This window comes from Arachis stenosperma, chromosome 5, assembly GCF_014773155.1.
Source record: "Arachis stenosperma cultivar V10309 chromosome 5, arast.V10309.gnm1.PFL2, whole genome shotgun sequence".
In the NCBI taxonomy this organism is placed as follows: domain Eukaryota; kingdom Viridiplantae; phylum Streptophyta; class Magnoliopsida; order Fabales; family Fabaceae; genus Arachis; species Arachis stenosperma.
Window position 1 is genome coordinate 99,742,774 of NC_080381.1, and position 22,052 is coordinate 99,764,825.

Genomic DNA, 22,052 nt, shown 5'->3' on the forward strand with positions numbered 1-22,052 from the left:
GCAAAACACGCCCCCCTTGTGGCACGTTGGCAACGTGCTCGACCACACCCCAAGGCCAATCTCTAGCTTTCTTGAATTTCACTTCATGTTCTTGTTTTTAGGGCCTAAAGATGACTCTGGTTTGGCTTCAATTTTGTGCTCCATCATAGACTATTATATATGGTTGGAAAGCTCTGAATGTCAGCTTTCCAATGCAACTGGAAGCACTCAATTTGGATCTCTGTAGCTCAAGATATCTTCCATTGAAGAGGACATGGTCAGGCTGCCTTGTTGGAGTTGTTGTGAATAACGCCCATACATTTCAAGTTAGCAACGTGCACCATAATTTCCTGGCGTTGTTGTGAATAACTCCTTCTCTTTAGCACGTTGGCAACGTGCTCGAGCCCTTCTCAAGGCTCCATGCTTGCTTCCTGGCGTTGGCAACGTGCATGGCAAGGCCATTGGGCGTTGGCAACGTGTTTGGTGCGCTTGTGGGCGTTGGCAACGTGGTTGGTGCGCCTTGTGGGCGTTGGCAACCTGGTTGGTGCGGCCATTGGACGTTGGCAACCTGGTTGGCAAGGCTTGTGGGCGTTGGTAACTTGGTTGGCACCAAGACTTGGTGCCTAGCCAAGCATTCTTTTGTGGCGTTGGCAACGCCCATCTTGAGTTGGCAACGCCAGCTCCTTTTCTTCCAGGGCTCCATTTGTTGCTTGGTTGTGTGGCGTTGGCAACGCCCATCTTGAGTTGGCAATGCCAGCTCCTTTTCTTCCAGGGCCAAGCTTGATTGGTTGGCGTTGTTAGCCTGCGTTGTCCTCAAAAACGCCCCTCATCTCTAGGCTGGCAACGTGCTCGAGGCTCCAAATTAGCTCCCCAAGATTGCTTGGGTGGGCGTTGGCAACGCCCTTCTCAAGTTGGCAACGCCAACTTTGCCTCTTCCAGGGCCAAGCTTGCCTTGCTTGTGTGTGGCGTTGGCAACGTGCTCCTCAAGTTGGCAACGCCAACTTTGCTCCCACGGCTGCCAAACTTGCTTGTGTTGTGGCGTTGGCAACGTGGTCCTAGAGTTGGCAACGCCAACTTTGCTTCTCCAGGGCTGCCTGGCGTTGTCCTTAACAACGCACCTTCTTCCTCAAGTTGGCAACGCCAACTCCTCTTCCTGGAGTTGCCAAGAACAACGCCCATTGTATCCAAGTTGGCAACGCCAACTTCTTGCCCAGCTTGCATCATTCTTGCTTCCATGCTTCCTTGTTTCATCACCTATCATCAACAAGGGAAATAGCTTCAAAGTCTTACCAATTCATGCAATAAATTTCATGAGATTCATTCATACTCATTCATATATGCATTCCTTAAAGCATTTGCATGAATTTGGCTAAAATTAACATGTTCCTTGATATCATCATGCATGGAAACAAAACTCATAAAAGGACTTGTTTATTTAGAGAAAATGAGTGAAATTAAGCTAAAACTAACTAAACTAACTAACTAATAATGCAAATATGCATTTGCATCACTTTGCCCAAGATTTGATGGCCCAAACCGGCGTTCAAAGTCACCCTCAGGAATCCCAGCGTTAAACGCTGGAACTGGCACCCAGATGGGAGTTAAACGCCCAAACTGGCATAAAGCTGGCGTTTAACTCCAAGAAGAGTCTCTACACGAAAATGCTTCATTGCTCAGCCCAAGCACACACCAAGTGGGCCCGGAAGTGGATTTTTATGTCATTTACTCATCTATGTAAACCTTAGGCTACTAGTTTTCTATAAGTAGGACCTTTTGCTATTGTATTTCATCTTGGATTGTTTTGATCCTTTGATCATCTTTGGACATCTAGTTCTTAGATCATTGGGAGGCTGGACTCACGGCCATGCCTAGACCTTGTTCTTATGTATTTTCAACGGTGGAGTTTCTACACACCATAGATTAAGGTGTGGAGCTCTGCTGTACCTCGAGTATTAATGCAATTACTATTGTTCTTCCATTCAATTCCGCTTGTTCTTTGTCCAAGATATCACTTGTTCTTCAACTTGATGAATGTGATGATCCGTGACACTCATCATCATTCTCACTTATGAACAGGTGACTGACAACCACTTCTGTCTACAAGCAACCAAGGCTCTAGTGAATATCTCTTGGATTCTTTAACCGGAATCTTCGTGGTATAGGCAAGAACTGATGGCAGCATTCAAGAGAATCCGGAAGGTCTAAACCTTGTCTGTGGTATTCTGAGTAGGATTCAATGATTGAATGACTGTGACGTGCTTCAAACTCCTAGCAGGCGGGTTAGTGACAGACGCAAAAGTATCGATGGATCTTATTCCGGCCTGACCGAGAACCGACAGCTGAATTCCGCGTGCTGTGACAGAGCATATGCAATCGTTTTCACTGAGAGGATGGGGCCATTGACAACGGTGAAACCCTACACGAGCTTGCCATGGAAGAATAAGAAGGATTGGATGAAGACATAGGAAAGCAGAGAGACGGAAGGGAAGGCATCTTCATGCGCTTATCTGAAGTTCCTACCAATGAATTACATAAGTATCTCTATCTTTATCTTTATATTATTTTCGTTCATCATCATATCCATTTGAGTCTGCCTGACTAAGATTTACAAGATGACCATAGCTTGCTTCATACTAACAATCTCCGTGGGATCGACCCTTACTCACGTAAGGTATTACTTGGACGACCCAGTGCACTTGCTGGTTAGTTGTGCGAAGTTGTGTAATGCCATGGAATTGAGCTACCAAGTTTTTGGGGTTCATGACCGGGATTATGAGAGTTGTGAAAAGTATAGTTCACAATTTCGCGCACCAGTAGACTTGCTTGTTGGGGTAGGGGAAGGCTTTCACCACCTTAATTTCAGTACTTGGGTGTTGTATGATGGTTGGAGCATCCTCTTTGTCAAGAGCTTCTTGACTTGGTGGTTCAATGAACTCACCCTTTATGCAACTCTCTGTTTTATTGGAGTAGTGTGGACTCCCTTGATTGACTTCCTCCCTTTCTTCTACATGATGTTGCATTGAGTCTTTTGGGAGTGAGTGTGCATGTTCCTTTGTCACCACAAGTAACCTTTGTGGGTATGGAGCCTTAGGCTTATATACTCTCATAACCTCCTCTTTCTTCATAGAAATTCCACTTGGTATGGGTGCCTCTTTTTCTTGTTCTTCTGATTCCTACCTTGGGTTTGCCATGGTACCTGACGTTAGGATTTTTGCTAGTAAAGAATTTTATAAGAATAGTCGCGTTGTAGATACAGATTCTAAACCAACAGAAATCCCTTCGTGCAAACGTTTTGGTTGTCACAAGTAACAAACCCCTTTAAAATTGATAACTGAGTATTTAAACCTCGGGTCGTCTTCTCAAGGAACTGCAGGGAAGTATGTTCTTATTATTGGTTATGGAGATTGTAAATTGGGGTTGAGAATGAAGAATTAATATGGCAAGTAATTTAAATGGCAATTAGAATAAATAAATACTGTAAAGCAAATCCTTTGGCAAGGTACAAGAAATTGGAAGTCCAGACTTAGTTAATCTTATCAATAATAATGAAAGTTGAATCTTAATTCCACTTAGTTAACCTTTGCTAAAGCAAAGGAAAGTCAAGGGACTAATTAGTTTGACCTTCGAATCCTATTTATTTCCTAAGAAAAGGTTGGGATTATTGAAGTTCAATTCAATTAGCAAAGATAATAGTTATTAATTATATTGAGCTAAGATAACTCCTGAGTTACTAATTTCTTAACCAAGACCAAAAAGGTGGAAAGTTGAATTGAAATCATAAATCTAAAAACATCTCAATAATGTATAATCCTAACATGAAAGGTTCATAAGCCAATTGGGCAACACAAATCAAATACCAATAAAAGCATTAAAGTATCTAAGATAAAGAGATAAATATAAAGTAAAGGAAATATTGAACCTGATGAAGAGTCGAATTATTTCCTAATTTCTAAAAATCCTACCTAAATCCTAAGAGAGAGGAGAGAACCACTCTCTCTAAAAACTAGATCTCAAACTAAAATTATGAATTATGAAAGCATGATCATCAATGGATGCATTCCCCCACTTTAGAGCCTCTAATCTATATTCTCTGGGCCGAAAATTGGGTCAGAAACAGTCAGAAGTCACTTCCAGCGCTTTCTGGTCCGTACAGGTCGCGGCCAAGTGACGCGGAGGCGTCATCCACGCGTCCGCGCGGATTGCAGTTCGCAGATGCGATACGGGCGCGTCATTCACGTGTTTGCGTCGCCTAACTTCGAGGCAGCTATAGTAAATTATATATCATATCGAAGTCCCGGACGTTAGCTTTCCAACGCAACTGAAACCGCGTTGTTTGGACCTCTGTAACTAAAGTTATAGTCGTTTGAGTGCGAAGAGGTCAGGCTGGACAGCTTAACAACTTCTTCAACTTCTTGTATTCCTTCCACTTTTGCATGCTTCCTTTCCATCCTCCAAGCCATTCCTGCCCTATAATATCTGAAAATACTTAACACACATATCAAGGCATCTAATGGTAATAAGAGAGGATTAATAATAAGCAAATATAAGATCAAAGAAGCATGTTTTCAATCATAGCACAAAATCAGGAAGGAAAATGTAAAACATGCGAATTGTATGAATAAGTGAGTAAAGAGTTGATAAAAACCACTCAATTGAGCATAAGATAAACCATAAAATAGTGGTTTATCAACCTTCCCACACTTAAACAATAGCATGTCCTCATGCTAAGCTCAAGAGAAACTATAAAGAGATGAAGAGGAATGATAGAATGTATGAGATGCAACCTATGAATGCAACTAAATGCAAAAATGTTTCTACCTACTTGGTTAAAAAAAATAAGTTCTCCAAGACAAACATAAATCAGATTTCACTAATTCAAATCATATAAAATAAAGACAAGTAAACTTGTAAGAAGATAGCTCATGAAAGCAGGGAACATAGAATTAAGCACTGAACCCTCACTGGTAGTGTATATCACTCTAATCTCTCTAGTGTATAGGGTAATCACTCTACTCTTCCCTAGTCATGCTTTCTAAACATTGTTCTTCATCTAACCAATCAACAAATATTTAGTGTACCAATGCACACATCATGAGGTCTTTTCAAGGTTGTAATGGGGCCAAGGCAAGAGTGAGGATATATGTATGGCTAAGTGATCTATAAATTGAATCTTTGAGTAACCTGAGCTATCACCTAACATACATACATTCTATATAACTTCTAAAATCATGCCTAGCTACCCATAATTCCCACTTTTGTATAATTCCCATACTCATGTACCAATTTTTTTTTTATATTTCTTTACTTTTATCACATGTGCATTGATCTTTATTAAAGCTTAACATTGGGGTAATTTTATCCCCTTATTCACTTACTTATTTATTGATTTTTTTTTTGTCTGAAACATAACTTATCAATGCACATGGATTTTTCATTATATATATATATATATTTTTTTTTTTCTATTTTGATTTTTCATGAGTAGGTTCCCAAATTCCCAATATTCAAATAAATTAGAAACATGATACATTCCCTTATTAACCCATGTTCCCACAGTTTTCCCACACTTAGTTGATACATAATCTCTATCTTAAGCTAACCAAAGATTTGGGATTTTTACTTTTGTTTTTTTGCTTAAGGCTAGTGTGGTTATAGAACAAAAGGGGGTTAAAAGGCTCAAGGTAGCTAACAAGGGTGATGTAAAGGGTAGGCTTATTTGGGATAAGTGAGCTAAAATCAAATAATGGCCTCAATCATATGCAAACATGTAAATACACTAAATATTGGACATATAGAATGGAACAAAGCAGAGATTGCAATTATAGAGAAGGAAACACACAAGAAAATTTATGGTTAGATAATGTAACCATATAAATAAGCTCAAAATCTCACAGGTTGTGTGTTCTTTGGCTCAAAAACCATGTTCCAAATACAACTTCAAACAAGTGTAACAAATTTATTCTAATTAGTGAATGCTATAAAAGTTTCTTGCAAAAGAAATATTACTTTAACCAAGTGGTAAAATATGCAAAAATCAAACAAATATGCAAATGCAACAATGAACTATCAAATAAAATAAAACATTGGTGTTGAAATAGGAAATAACTAACCCATGGAGATTGGTATCGACCTCCCCACACTTAAAGATTGCACCGTCCTCGGTGCATGCTAAGATGTGCAGGTGGACGGGTTGTTCCAACTGATGTTTTTCTCAAAAGATTGTGCAGATGGACTTGTCTTCTCTCCCTATGTAAACGTCGTCCGCTTTCCTTCCGGGTGGCCATCCTGAAAGAAAATAGGGAAGAAAAGTAACCCAGAAATAAAGATAAGAAAATAAATGAAGTATGGTTGGGTTAATGCCAAATGATAAACGTCTCAATTACATGGTAGCTACAACATGCAGTGAGAAAACAGTAAAAGCATACGGCATATCAATAGTGCAAGAATTGCAACAATGGGGAAGAGTGTGGGTAATGAAAGTATCAGTACAAGCTCATGTCAATGCAAATGGAGTGCAAGTATCATAAAAGATTGGCATTGGCAGATAGTTAATATCATCCCATAGTGTAAAACAAGTTACCAAAATAAATTTAAGAAAAGATGCAACAGTTGAATAAGAAAATATTTTTTTTAACACCAATGGAAAAAATAAAAAAATTCAGAAAAGAAAATAAAATATGCACAAAATTAAAATGTAATGAATGAAATATGCAAATAAATAAAATAAAATGGAAGTGAAAAAGGATGCGAAGAAGAAAAAGAGAGTGACAAAGGAGAGAGAAAGAAGAAATTAGGATTAGAAAAGAAAAGATAAGATAATTGGCGCGGTTCTGAATGAGTTGTGCGGCGCAGGCGACGCGGACGCGTGCGTGACGCGGTCGCGTGGTGCGCGATAAGGTCAGGTGACGCGGACGCGTGGGTCATGCGATCGAGTGGTATGATTTGTGTGATTGGCGCGAGTGCAGCCTCGCGTTCGCGCAACTCTCTGTTTCAATGCATTTTGCCAAAAATCTGGGTGACGCGATCGCGTGGATGGCCATTTTTGAAAGACGACGCGGCCGCATGGAGCACGCGTTCGCATGGGAGGACTTGGGCTTCTAGCACGAGTGGCCAGTTTCATTGACCTTTTCCTTACTGTTTTAGGGTAGTTTCATGCATTTTTCTAGTAAACAAGGCAAGTTTTTGGTGAAAATACACTTACACCTTCATTTAAGCAACTATTGTGAATTTTACATGATTTCATGAGATTTTTGCCAGAATTGCATGATAATCTAATGATGCATAATCTCATGAATTTGGCTAGAGCTTTGATGCACTTTAATTGCTTGATTTCAGGACAAATGAAGCATGAAAGAATCACGTTAGCATCACGTTAACTTAGTTAACGTGACTACTAACATGGGATGGCAATAGCTTACAACGTTAATGAGAAAAGTGATCATCAAGCCTTCGAAGCCATTCATAGCCTACGTTAAGCCCGTTAAAGTAACGTGGTACTTAACGTAGAAGAAAAGAGGACTCCACGTTAATGAAACGTGAACTCCAATAACGTTTCTCCTCACGTAGTGGTAAAGGCATGCCCCACGTTAATCGTAAGCTTCGTTAACTACCGTGAACGTGGAGATCAACATGCCAACGTTATGACTTCACTTTTGTCACTAACGTTGGATCATTAGCATTGCCTACGTTAACTCTCACGTTAAGATTGTTAACGTGAAGTTAAAGTGGAGTGGGGTTCAAAGAGCCACGTTAGTGACACTCACTTTTGTCACTAACGTTGGGAGATGTCTTCATTACTACGTTAAGAGCCCGTTACTTAGTTAACGTGGGTTCTAACGTAGGGGCTTAAGGCAATTAGCGTTAGTGCAAAGGTGAGTGTCACTAACGCTCTCGAAGGTGATGATGCCCACATTAAGAGCTACGTTAGCTAAGCTAATGTAGACCTAACGTAGGGTCACGAGGCAAGCAACGTTAATGGAAAAGTGATTCTCATTAACGTTTGCGAAAAGGGGCACAAGCCAACGTTAATGGGAAAAGTGAGTCCCATTAACGTTGGCCAAGAATTGAGAGGAACGTTAGAAGTCACGTTAAGACTTCTAACGTTGATAATAACGTGGCATATAAGGGTGGACGTTAGTGAAAAGGGAATGCCACTAACATTCTCGCACCCAGAAATGTATTCCAGGTTATCTCACTAAATGCCCAAGCCTAATTCATATTTCTCTACAAGGTGGGCCCACTAAAGATGAGAATTGCTTCAACTCAAGTCCAAAGCCCACATCCAAGACTTGAAGAACTCACTAAAGATCATGAAGATAGTATATATAGGAGTAGTTTTGAACTAGATAGGAGCTTTTGGACTTTTGGGAACTACTCTCTGCATATTTACTTTTCTGTACTTCTAGCATGGATTCTTCTTTTCTGCCAATTTTGATTCCTAGAGCTATGAACAACTAAACCCCTTTCATTGGGTTAGGGAGCTCTGCTGTAATTTGATGGATCAATATTAGTTTTCATTCTTCTTCTTCTATCTTTTCTCTTGATTTTACTAGAAAGCTTTCAATCTTAATTTAATTGGTTAGTTGTCTTGGTAAAGAAACTCTCCATAATTGGATCTCTTCGGAACCTTGGAAGAGGAATGAAGAGATCATGCTAGAAATGCTTTCTCATGCTGGACCAATTTGGGTTTGGATGGATATGTGACTATAATCCTACCAATACTTGATTTGGGAAATGTATGTGGTATAATCAGTGACCATACTTCATCTCTTCTCATGAGCATTGACCAAGGAATTGGCTATTGATCAGATTTGAGAGATTGGATTACCAAGGAATTGGAATCCAATCACTTAAGATTGCCAAGGAGATCAATGAATGCATTGATTGAGGAAGAGATGAGAATGAATTTGATCCGGAGAATTGTAACATCTCCTAAACCCAATGATCTCCCCATTCCTGATCTTACCCATTCTCTTTAGTTTCTGCCATTTACTTTTATGAGCATTACCCCAATTCCCCATTTAAGATTCTGAACTTTAATTTCTGCCATTTTATTTCTAGTCATTTAAATTTCTGCATCTCAATCTCAATTCTGTTTAGCTCAACTAGCATATTCTTCTAACTAAAGTTGCTTGACCAATCAATCCTTGTGGGATTCGACCTCACTCTATAGTGAGTTTTACTTGACGATCCCCATTCCCCATTTAAGATTCTGAACTTTAATTTCTGCCATTTTATTTCTAGTCATTTAAATTTCTGCATCTCAATCTCATTCTGTTTAGCTCAACTAGCATATTCTTCTAACTAAAGTTGCTTGACCAATCAATCCTTGTGGGATTCGACCTCACTCTATAGTGAGTTTTACTTGACGATAATTCGGTATACTTTGCCGAAGGAAAATTTGTTGAGAGACAAGTTTCCATGCATCAAGTTTATGGCGCCGTTGCCGGGGATTGATTTTGAATCAACAATGATTAAGCTAGAAGATCACTAGATTGAGCATTTTTTTTGTTATTTTTTTCTGTATTCAGTAATTTACCTTAGTTTGTTTTAATTTCTTCCTCATCCCCTCTACCCTCTCTATTTTCTGTTCTCTTTTTCTTAGTTATCATAATTCGGCTCACTAACCCACTAACTGTTTGATAATTGCATCACTCACACTAACATCATTCTAACAAAAATAGTCTTCACTATATCTCCTGTTGTGCATTCTGTTTGTTGTATGACGGGAGAAGAGAAGGAATCTCAACATCCTTTGATTCAGAACCTGAGAGAACCCTTTGGAGACGAAAAAGGGAGGTAAGAGGAAAAAGAATTATTGGCGCTGAGGAAGAGGAGGAGTATTTTGAACCCAACATGGAAGAGAATTTGGAGAACAATCATGAAGAAGAAGCTCGTAATCATGCCAGAGAAGGCCATGCAAACCGGACTGGGCATGAAAGAAGGGTCTTAGGATCCTATATCAATCCTAATCCAGGAAACTGTGGAAGCAGCATTCAGAAACCTACCATACATGCCAACAATTTCAAGATAAAACCTCAGCTCATCACTTTGGTGCAAAATAATTGCTCATTTGGAGGAGGTGCTCAAGAAGACCCTAACCAACATTTGACCACCTTCTTGAGGATTTGTGACACGGTGAAGTCCAATGGAGTCCACCCCGATGTCTATAGGTTGCTCTTGTTCCCCTTTTCACTCAGGGATAAGGCAACAAAGTGGCTTGAATCCTTCCCAAAAGAAAGCCTGACAAATTGGGAGGAGGTAGTGAACAAGTTTTTAGCAAGATTTTATCCTCCTCAAAGGATTAATAGGCTAAGAACTGAGGTGCCGACTTTCAGGCAACGAGATGGTGAGACACTTTATGAAGCATGAGAGAGATTTAAAGACTTGACAAGGAGATGTCCACCAGAGATGTTTAATGAGTGGGTTCAACTTCACATCTTCTATGAAGGTCTTTCCTATGAGTCAAAGAAGGCTGTAGATCATTCATCAAGAGGTTCTTTAAACAAGAAGAAAACCGTTGAAGAAGTCATAGATGTCATTGAAACAGTTGCTGAGAATGACTACTTCTATGCCTCTGAAAGAAGTAACACTAGAGGAGTAATGGAGCTGAACCACATGGATGCATTGTTAGCCCAAAACAAGATGATCACCAAGCAGCTAGCAAATCTTACCAAGAAGGTGGAAAGGAACCAAGTTGCAGCAGCCATCACCTCATCACCAACTCATGAAGGAGTAAACATAGGAGAAGAAGGTGACTGGGAACAAGCCAACTATGTGGGAAATTCACCTAGACAAGTCCAAGATCCATACTCTAAAACCTACAACTCTGGATGGAGAAATCACCCCAACTTTGGATGGGGAAACCAACAAGACCAAGGACAAGATCAGAGACGTTCCAACTTTAACTCCAACAACAATGCCACTCATCAAAACACTTCACAGAGATATTACCAACATCCATCTAACCAACCTTCTCAACCACCTAATCTCAACCAACCATCATCCCCAGATGATAGGCTTTCAAAGATTGAGGCTCTACTCAAAATTCTATGCAAAGAAATTCAAGATAGTAAAGCTTTCCGGGAAGAAGTGCAATCTAACATGCAGAATCAAGATGCTGCCATCAAGAAACTGGAAACACAGATTGAATTCTTATTCAAGCAAACCCCTGGGCACAACAATTGCAGCAATATTAACTCAATACCAAGGGAAGAATGTCATGCCATCACCCTCAAAAGTGGGAAGGAATTGAAGGAGACCCACAAGAAACCACCAGAGAAGGAATTGGATGAAGAAAACAAGGGACATGAGGAATCTCACACCTCAATCCCCAAATCACATCAAGACAGAGAAGTGCCCAATCCATGCCTCTCAAAGGCCCCATACCCACAGCAGCTGCAATTAAAGAAGAAGGGAGAGGACAACCAATTCTCAAGATTCTTGGAGATCTTCAAGAAATTACAAATAAACATACCATTTGCTGAAGCAATCGAGCAAATGCCACTCTATGCCAAGTTCTTGAAGGAGTTGATGACCAAAAAGAGAAGTTGGAAGAACAATGAGACTGTGGTACTTACAGAAGAATGCAGTGCCATCATCCAACACAAATTGCCTCAAAAATTGAAGCATCCTGGGAGATTCCAAATCCCTTGTATCATTGGAGAAATCACTGTGGAAAAGAATTTATGTGATCTAGGAGCCAGCATAAATCTAATGTCTCTAGCATTGATGAAAAAGATGAAGATTGAAGAAGCCAAACCAACAAGAATGGTCCTCCAACTAGCAGCCATGTCATTCAAATTTCCCCATGGGGTAGTAGAAGACTTGTTGGTGAAGGTGGGAGACTTCATTTTCCCAGCAGATTTCGTAGTACTAGACATGGAAGAAGGAGCTAAGACCTCCATCATCCTGGGGAGGCCTTTTTTAGCTACTGCCGGAGCCATTATTGATGTCCAAAAGGGTAAACTTGTCCTCAGATTACACGAGGAGAAAATGACATTCAATGTGTTTAAGGCCATGAGATACCCACATGACTCATTGGGAGAATGTATGAGGTTGGACTCAGTAGAAGCTTTGGTACAATAAACTCTTGAAGAAGAGCTTGAAGCATCAACAGAAGAGGAGTTAGCAACAAGCGAAGAAGCTGCAGCCGCTGAAATACATGTTCAAGGTGGGCTAGAAGAGAAGGAAGAAAGAAAAGAAGTACTCAAATTGGAGCTTAAAGCACTGCCAACCACTCTCAAGTATGCATACTTGGGAGAAAATAAAAGCTATCCAATAATCATAAATTCAGCTCTCAGCCAAGAACAAGAGGAAGAGTTGCTTCAAGTCTTACGAAGGCATAAAGATGCCATTGGATGGACACTTGCTGACTTGAAGGGAATCAGTTCAGCCATATGCATGCATAAGATACTCCTAGAAGAAGGTGCCAAACCTTTCATTCAGCCCCAAAGAAGGTTAAATCCAACAATGAAAGAAGTAGTGCAGAAAGAAATTATGAAGTTGTGGCAGGGAAGAGTAATCTATCCAATCTCAGACAGCCAATGGGTCAGTCCAGTTCAGGTGGTTTCCAAGAAGGGAGGAATCACTGTGGTGCCCAACGAAAGGAATGAGCTAATCCCTACAAGAACCATTACAGGCTGGAAAATGTGTATTGACTACAAGAAGCTTAATGAGGCCACAAGAAAAGATCATTTCCCACTTCCCTTCATGGATCAAATGTTGGAAAGACTTGCGGGACATGCATATTATTGTTTTCTAGATGGTTATTCAGGATATAACCAAATAGTGGTTGATCCAAGAGACCAAGAGAAGACATCATTCACTTGCCCATATGGAGTGTTTGCCTATAGGCGCATGCCATTCCGGCTATGTAATACACCCACAACCTTCCAACGCTGCATGCTCTCCATCTTTTCAGATATGATAGAGAAGTTCATTGAAGTTTTCATGGATGACTTCTCAGTATTTGGAGATTCCTTCCCTAGTTGCCTAACCCATCTTGCCTTGGTATTGAAAAGATGTCAAGAAACCAACTTAGTCTTGAACTGGAAAAAATGTCACTTCATGGTGACAGAGGGAATAGTTCTTGGCCATAAAGTTTCTAATCAAGGCATTGAGGTAGACAGAGCTAAGGTGGAGCTAATTGAAAAGTTACCTCCACCCAGTGATGTCAAGGCAATTAGGAGCTTTTTGGGGGCATGCTGGCTTTTATAGAAGGTTTATTAAAGATTTTTCAAAGATAGCCAAGCTCTTAAGCAATCTCCTAATGTCTGATACACCATTTAATTTTGATGAGAAATGCATGCTAGCATTTGAAAACTTGAAAAAGAAATTGTCCTCTGCTCCTATCATTTCCCCACCTGATTGGAACTTACCCTTTGAATTGATGTGTGATGCATATGATTTTGCACTTGGGGCCGTGTTAGGGCAGAGGAAAGATAACTTAGTCCATGTGATATACTATGCTAGCAAAGTCCTCAATGATGCTCAAAGAAACTATACCACTACTGAAAAGGAGTTGCTAGCAATAGTTTTTGCATGTGACAAGTTCAGATCATATCTCATTGGTGCTAAAGTGATTGTTTTCACAGATCACACAGCACTTAAATATTTGTTTGCCAAGCAAGAATCAAAACCAAGACTAATAAGATGGATCTTATTGTTGCAGGAATTCAATATTGAAATCAGAGACAATAAAGGAGTGGAGAACAAGATAGCAGATCACTTATCCAGAATCCGTCATGAGGAAGGTGGAACACATGATACAAGTGTGAACGAGCTCTTCCCTGATGAGCAATTGATGACAATTCACAAAGCACCGTGGTTTGCAGACATTGCCAACTTCAAGGCAACCGGGGCCCTACCTCCAGGGATCAATAAACATAAAAAAAGAAAGCTCATAAATGATGCAAAATATTTTGTCTGGGATGTGTCATATCTCTTCAAGAAGTGTTCAGATGGAATCCTTAGAAGATGTGTCTCGGAAGAAGAAGGACGAGAGGTCCTATGGAATTGCCACGGCTCATGCTATGGAGGCCATTTTGGAGGGGATAGAACTGCACCAAAGGTGTTACAAAGCGGATTCTTTTGGCCCACCCTTTTCAAGGATGCTAAAGAACTAGTAAAGAGCTGCAATGAATGCCAAAGATCTGGAAACTTGCCCAAAGGAAATGAGATGCCACAAAATTTCATCATGGAACTGGAACTGTTTGATGTGTGGGGAATCGATTTCATGGGACTATTCCCAACCTTATATTCAAACAAGTACATCTTGGTAGCAGTGGATTACGTTTCCAAGTGGGTAGAGGCTATTGCCACTCCAACGAATGATAACAAGATGGTCATGAACTTCCTCAGGAAGAATATCTTTAGCCGTTTTGGAGTCCCCCGAGCACTCATCAGTGATGGAGGGAGTCATTTTTTTAACAGACCACTAGAAGCTCTCCTCCTACGATATAGGGTAAAACAGAAGGTTGCCACACCTTACCATCCCCAAACAAGTGGGCAAACTGAGATATCCAACAGAGAGCTAAAAAGAATTTTGGAAAAGACTGTGGGTGCATCAAGAAAGGTTTGGGCGAAGAAGCTAGATGATGCTCTTTGGGCATACCGAACAGCATTCAAAACACCAAATGCAATGTCCCCATATCAACTGGTGTATGGGAAAGCTTGTCATTTACCGCTGGAGCTGGAACACAAAGCTCTCTGGGCTCTCAAGATACTAAATTTTGACAGCATTGATGCTGGTGTAAAGAGGATCTTGCAGCTGAAAGAGATGGAGGAATTTAGATCACAAGCCTATGAGAATGCCAAGATTTATAAAGAAAAAGCAAAGAGAAGACATGACCTGCATATTGCACCCAGGAGTTTCGAACAGGGGCAACAAGTACTCCTCTACAATTCCAAATTGAGAATGTTTCCAGGAAAACTCAAATCAAGGTGGTCCGGACCTTTTCTTGTCACAAAAGTCTCGCCATATGGACACATAAAAATCATGGATGAAAGTTCAGAGAGGACTTTCACTGTGAACGGACAAAGGCTGAAGCATTATATGGGCAACATGGGGGAAAACCCCAGAGTAAAGTATCAACTCAAGTAATGGAGGAATCGTCGAGCTAGCGACGCTAAAAGAGCGCTTTGTTGGGAGGCAACCCAACCTGAGGTAGTTTCTTTTTCATCTTCACTTCAATAAAGATCACAAGTTATTTCCCCTGTATTGCGAGGAGCTAAGTTTGGTGTTCCACACCAAAACAATCCAAGAGTGAAAGTGTAATTCTAAGTTTGGTGTCCCACCAAAGATATTAGTTAGAATCACACTACACCCCCAAAACACATTGCTAGCTCCAACCAATCAAGGGAACCACTTAGCTATAGTTTAGTTTCCAGTTAAGAATTATTTTGTTAACAACATGATATAAGGTTCTCTGCATGTATGCAAACTTTTGTACTGGGCAAGGAACTAAGTTTGGTGTTCACACACCAAATTCAGTTCAGAAGTTCACAAGCATACATGCAAGCTAACTATTTCTCAAGTGCTTCGGGAACAAGCAACTTCCAATAACTTTGCAGGAACCTTATGAAGAAATGGTGCACCTTCATCCAAGGAGGTAAAGTAGCAAAGACTATGGATGATGACAAAGAGGAGGACAACTAGAAACCATCACCCGAAGGTTGTATTGTTACTTAATTTCATATGCTGAGAATGTTAAAATTGGAAGTCCAAATGCACCTTTGATTAATAGTTGCTCGTTAGTTGGAACCTTTTCAATTCTGTCTTTAATTCTCCTTATTTAAGTCTATGTTATTGAGCCTAATGTTTTGAATGTTCACTTGCACCTTTCTTACTTGTATGCTTGTCTCTTTAAGTTAATCAAAAAGAAAACGTTATGAAAAGAATGAGAGTGGAGTTATTTTGTAAAGTGCATTTTGAGTGTTTGTGGTAGGATGATTAGTAAGCTAAGTTGGTTCACCAAGAAAGGAAAGAAAGCAACTATCCATCCTAAGTCCTAAGTTTGAGACACATTCCTTGAGGCTAGCTAAATAATAAGATCCCAACAAGAAAAGAAAAAGAGTAATACAAGTGAAAATAAGAAAGGAAACACAATAAGAAACAATGCTAGGCACCAAGGGTTTTGAAACTGAGGCATGTGTCTGTGGTGTTTATGTACAAGGGATATACTTGGATGAATAAGCTCTTAGGGGTGCCTTATCACTTGGTAACTTGGATTAACTAATCCGGGATTATCAGCTGAAAGTCCACTATCAAGAGTAACCCATGTTATAGAGCACTTAGTAACCCAAAGAGGTGCTGGACACCAAGGTCTAAAGAAAGAAAGAATAACAAACCATGTGCCTGTGGTGTGTATGTATGAGGGAAAGAGACTTGAGGGAGTAAGTCCTTAGGGGTGTCTTAACACCTAGCACCTTAAAACCAACTGGTTTGGGAGTGTTGGCTGAAAGCTTATCATAAAAAGTCGCCCTCTTACAAAGCATCTAGCAAAAAGAAAAATAAACTTTGAAAAGAAGGATCAATAAGAAAGAAGCCTCAAGGGATGCAATCAAGAGAATGACTAGGGATTTGATAAAGGCTTGAAACCAAAAAGGAAAGAACCTAAGTTGCTATGCATGAAACTCCATGAACCATGAATGCTATTTCCATCTTATCTTCCTGTTCTTTCATTTCATTTTTCTTATGCTTCAGTACTTGCTTAGGGACAAGCAAGCTTTAAGTTTGGTGTTGTCATGTCAGGGCATCTAGGCCAATTTCACTGACCTTTTCCTTACTGTTTTAGGGTAGTTTCATGCATTTTCCTAGTAAACAAGGCAAGTTTTGGGTGAAAATACACTTACACCTTCATTTAAGCAACTATTGTGAATTTTGCATGATTTCATGAGATTTTTTGCCAGAATTGCATGATAATCTAATGATGCATAATCTCATGACTTTGGCTAGAGCTTTGATACACTTTAATTGCTTGATTTCAGGACAAATGAAGCATGAAAGAATCACGTTAGCATTCACGTTAACTTAGTTAACGTGACTACTAACATGGGATGGCAAATAGCTTACAACGTTAATGAGAAAAGTGGTCTCCAATTACGCCTGCGAAGCCATTCATAGCCTACGTTAAGAGCCACGTTAACTAAGTTAACGTGGTACTTAACATTGAAGAAAAAGAAGACTCTATGTTAATGAGAAATGTGAACTCCAATAATGTTTCTCCTCAACGTTAGTGGTAAAAGTGAACACCACTAACGTTGGGAAACTAGGCAATGCCCCACGTTAAGAGTCACGTTAACTAAGTTAACGTGAACTCTAACGTGGAAGAGGATCAACAATGCCAACGTTAGTGACATTCACTTTTGTCATTAACGTTGGATCATTAGCATTGCCTACGTTAACTCTCACGTTAAAATTGTTAACGTGAAAGTTAACGTGGAGTGGGGTTCAAAGAGCCAACGTTAGTGACACTCACTTTTGTCACTAACGTTGGGAGATGGCTTCATTACTACGTTAAGAGCCACGTTAACTTAGTTAACGTGGGTTCTAACGTAGGGGCTTAAGGCAATTAGAGCGTTAGTGACAAAGGTGAGTGTCACTAACGCTCTCGAAGGTGATAGATGCCCACGTTATGATCTACGTTAGCTAAGCTAATGTGAGACCTAACGTAGGGGGCACGAGGCAAGCAACGTTAATGGGAAAAGTGATTCCCATTAACGTTTGTGAAAAGGGGCACAAGCCAACGTTAATGGGAAAAGTGAGTCCCATTAACGTTGGCCAAGAATTGAGAAGGAACGTTAGAAGTCACATTAAGACTTCTAACGTTGAGAATAACGTGGGCATATAAGGGTGGAACGTTAGTGGAAAAGGTGAATGCCACTAATGTTCTCGCACCCAGAAATGTATTCCACGTTAATCTCACTAAATGCCCAAGCCTAATTCATATTTCACTGCATGCTGGGCCCATTAAAGATGAGAATTGCTTCAACTCAAGGTCCAAAGCCCACATCCAAGACTTGAAGAACTCACTAGAAGATCATGAAGAGTAGTATATATAGGAGTAGTTTTGAACTAGATAGGAGCTTTTGGACTTTTGGGAACTACTCTCTGCATATTTACTTTTCTGTACTTCTAGCATGGATTCTTCTTTTCTGCTAATTTTGATTCCTAGAGCTATGAACAACTAAACCCCTTTCATTGGGTTAGGGAGCTCTGCTGTAATTTGATGGATCAATATTAGTTTTCATTCTTTTTCTTCTATCTTTTCTCTTGATTTTACTAGAAAGCTTTCAATCTTAATTCAATTAGTTAGTTGTCTTGGAAAAGAAACTCTCTATAATTGGATCTCTTTGGAACCTTGGAAGAGGAATGAAGAGATCATGCTAGAAATGCTTTCTCATGCTGGACCAATTTGGGTTTGGATGGATATGTGACTATAATCCTACCAATACTTGATTTGGGAAATGTATGTGGTATAATCAGTGACCATACTTCATCTCTTCTCATGAGCAATTGACCAAGGAATTGGCTATTGTTCAAGATTTGAGAGATTGGATTACCAAGGAATTGGAATCCAATCACTTAAGATTGCCAAGGAGATCAATGAATGCATTAATTGAGGAAGAGATGAGAATGAATTTGATCCGGAGAATTGTAACATCTCCTAAACCCAATGATCTCCCCATTCCTGATCTTACCCATTCTCTTTAGTTTCTGCCATTTACTTTTATGAGCATTACCCCAATTCCCCATTTAAGATCCTGCACTTTAATTTCTGCCATTTTATTTCTAGTCATTTAAATTTCTGCATCTCAATCTCAATTCTGTTTAGCTCAACTAGCATATTCTTCTAACTAAAGTTGCTTGACCAATCAATCCTTGTGGGATTCAACCTCACTCTATAGTGAGTTTTACTTGACGATAATTCGGTATACTTTGCCGAAGGAAAATTTATTGAGAGACAAGTTTCCATGCATCAAGTTTATGGCGCCGTTGCCGGGGATTGATTTTGAATCAACAATGATTAAGCTAGAAGATCACTAGATTGAGCATTTTTTTTGTTATTTTTTTCTGTATTCAGTAATTTACCTTAGTTTGTTTTTAATTTCTTCCTCATCCCCTCTACCCTCTCTATTTTCTGTTCTCTTTTTCTTAGTTTATCATAATTTGGCTCACTAACCCACTAACTGTTTGATAAATTGCATCACTCACACTAACAATCATTCTAACAAAAATAGTCTTCACTATATCTCCTGTTGTGCATTCTGTTTGTTGTATGACAGGGAGAAGAGAAGGAATCTCAACATCCTTTGATTCAGAACCTGAGAGAACCCTTTGGAGACGAAAAAGGGAGGCAAGAGGAAAAAGAATTATTGGCGCTGAGGAAGAGGAGGAGTATTTTGAACCCAACATGGAAGAGAATTTGGAGAACAATCATGAAGAAGAAGCTCGTAATCATGCCAGAGAAGGCCATGCAAACCGGACTGGGCATGAAAGAAGGGTCTTAGGATCCTATATCAATCCTAATCCAGGAAACTGTGGAAGCAGCATTCAGAAACCCACCATACATGCCAACAATTTCGAGCTAAAACCTCAGCTCATCACTTTGGTGCAAAATAATTGCTCATTTGGAGGAGGTGCTCAAGAAGATCCTAACCAACATTTGACCACCTTCTTGAGGATTTGTGACACGGTGAAGTCCAATGGAGTTCACCCCGATGTCTATAGGTTGCTCTTGTTCCCCTTTTCACTCAGGGACAAGGCAACAAAGTGGCTTGAATCCTTCCCAAAAGAAAGCCTGACAAATTGGGAGGAGGTAGTGAACAAGTTTTTAGCAAGATTTTATCCTCCTCAAAGGATTAATAGGCTAAGAACTGAGGTGCCAACTTTCAGGCAACAAGATGGTGAGACACTTTATGAAGCATGTGAGAGATTTAAAGACTTGACAAGGAGATGTCCACCAGAGATGTTTAATGAGTGGGTTCAACTTCACATCTTCTATGAAGGTCTTTCCTATGAGTCAAAGAAGGCTATAGATCATTCATCAGAAGGTTCTTTAAACAAGAAGAAAACCGTTGAAGAAGCCATAGATGTCATTGAAACAGTTGCTGAGAATGACTACTTCTATGCCTCTGAAAGAAGTAACACTAGAGGAGTAATGGAGCTGAACCACATGGATGCACTGTTAGCCCAAAATAAGATGATCACCAAGCAACTATCAGATCTTACCAAGAAGGTGGAAGGGAACCAAGTTGCAGCAGCCATCACCTCATCACCAACTCATGAAGGAGTAAACATAGGAGAAGAAGGTGGCTGGGAGCAAGCCAACTATGTGGGAAATTCACATAGACAAGTCCATGATCCATACTCTAAAACCTACAACTCTGGATGGAGAAATCACCTCAACTTTGGATGGGGAAACCAACAAGACCAAGGACAAGATCAGAGACGTTCCAACTTCAACTCCAACAACAATACCACTCATCAAAACACTTCACAGAGATATTACCAACATCCATTTAACCAACCTTTTCAACCACCTAATCTCAACCAACCATCATCCACAGATGATAGGCTTTCAAAGATTGAGGCTCTACTCAAAATTCTATGTAAAGAAATTCAAGATAGTAAAGCTTTCCGGGAAGAAGTGCAATCTAACATGCAGAATCAAGATGCTGCCATCAAGAAACTGGAATCACAGATTGAATTCTTATTCAAGCAAACCCTTGGGCACAACAATTGCAGCAATATTAACTCAATACCAAGAGAAGAATGTCAGGCCATCACCCTCAGGCGTGGGAAGGAATTGAAGGAGACCCACAAGAAACCACCAGAGAAGGAATTGGATGAAGAAAACAAGGGACATGAGGAATCTCACACCTCAATCCCCAAGTCACATCAAGAAAGAGAAGTGCCCAATCCATTCCTCTCAAAGGCCCTATACCCACAGCAGCTGCAATTAAAGAAGAAGGGAGAGGACAACCAATTCTCAAGATTCTTGGAGATCTTCAAGAAATTACAAATAAACATACCCTTTGCTGAAGCAATCAAGCAAATGCCACTCTATGCCAAGTTCTTGAAGGAGTTGATGACCAAAAAGAGAAGCTGGAAGAACAATGAGACTGTGGTACTTACAGAAGAATGCTGTGCCATCATCCAACACAAATTGCCTCAAAAATTGAAGGATCCTGGGAGTTTCCAAATCCCTTGTATCATTGGAGAAATCACTGTGGAAAAGGCTTTATGTGATCTAGGAGCCAGCATAAATCTAATGTCTCTAGCAATGATGAAAAAGATGGAGATTGAAGAAGTCAAACCAATAAGAATGGCCCTCCAACTAGCAGACAGGTCATTCAAATTTCCCCATGGGGTAGTAGAAGACTTGTTGGTGAAGGTGGGAGACTTCATTTTCCCAGCAGATTTCGTAGTACTAGACATGGAAGAAGGAGCTAAAACCTCCATCATCCTGGGGAGGCCTTTTTTACCCACTGCCGGAGCCATTATTGATGTCCAAAAGGGTGAACTTGTCCTCAGATTACACGAGGAGAAAATGACATTCAATGTGTTTAAGGCCATGAGATACCCACATGACTCATTGGGAGAATGTATGAGGTTGGACTCAGTAGAAGCTTTGGTACAAGAAACTCTTGAAGAAGAGCTTGATGCATCAACAGAAGAGGAGTTAGCAACAAGCGAAGAAGATGCAGCCGCTGAAATACATGTTCAAGGTGGGCTAGAAGAGAAGGAAGAAAGAAAAGAAGCACCCAAATTGGAGCTTAAAGCACTGCCAACCACTCTCAAGTATGCATACTTGGGAGAAAATAAAAGCTATCAAGTAATCATAAATTCAGCTCTCAGCTAAGAACAAGAGGAAGAGTTGCTTCAAGTCTTACGAAGGCATAAAGTTGCCATTGGATGGACACATGCTGACTTGAAGGGAATCAGTTCAGCCATATGCATGCATAAGATACTCCTAGAAGAAGGTGCCAAACCTTCCATTCAGCCCCAAAGAAGGTCAAATCCAGCAATGAAAGAAGTAGTGCAGAAAGAAGTCATGAAGTTGTGGTAG

General features: G+C 40.1%; 1 protein-coding gene and 1 non-coding gene across 2 annotated transcripts; one reads left to right on the forward strand and one right to left on the reverse strand.

Annotated features, from left to right (window-relative positions):
- Positions 1-19,847: 19,847 nt before the first annotated feature.
- LOC130984149 (small nucleolar RNA R71) lies at positions 19,848-19,955 on the reverse strand. Its single transcript, XR_009088100.1, has one exon. It is a non-coding gene; the product is annotated as a small nucleolar RNA R71 (small nucleolar RNA).
- A 687-nt stretch (positions 19,956-20,642) lies between these two features.
- LOC130981000 (uncharacterized) lies at positions 20,643-21,845 on the forward strand. Its single transcript, XM_057904643.1, has one exon. The coding sequence runs from the start codon at positions 20,643-20,645 to the stop codon at positions 21,843-21,845; it is 1,203 nt and encodes a 400-aa protein (XP_057760626.1).
- Positions 21,846-22,052: the final 207 nt, after the last annotated feature.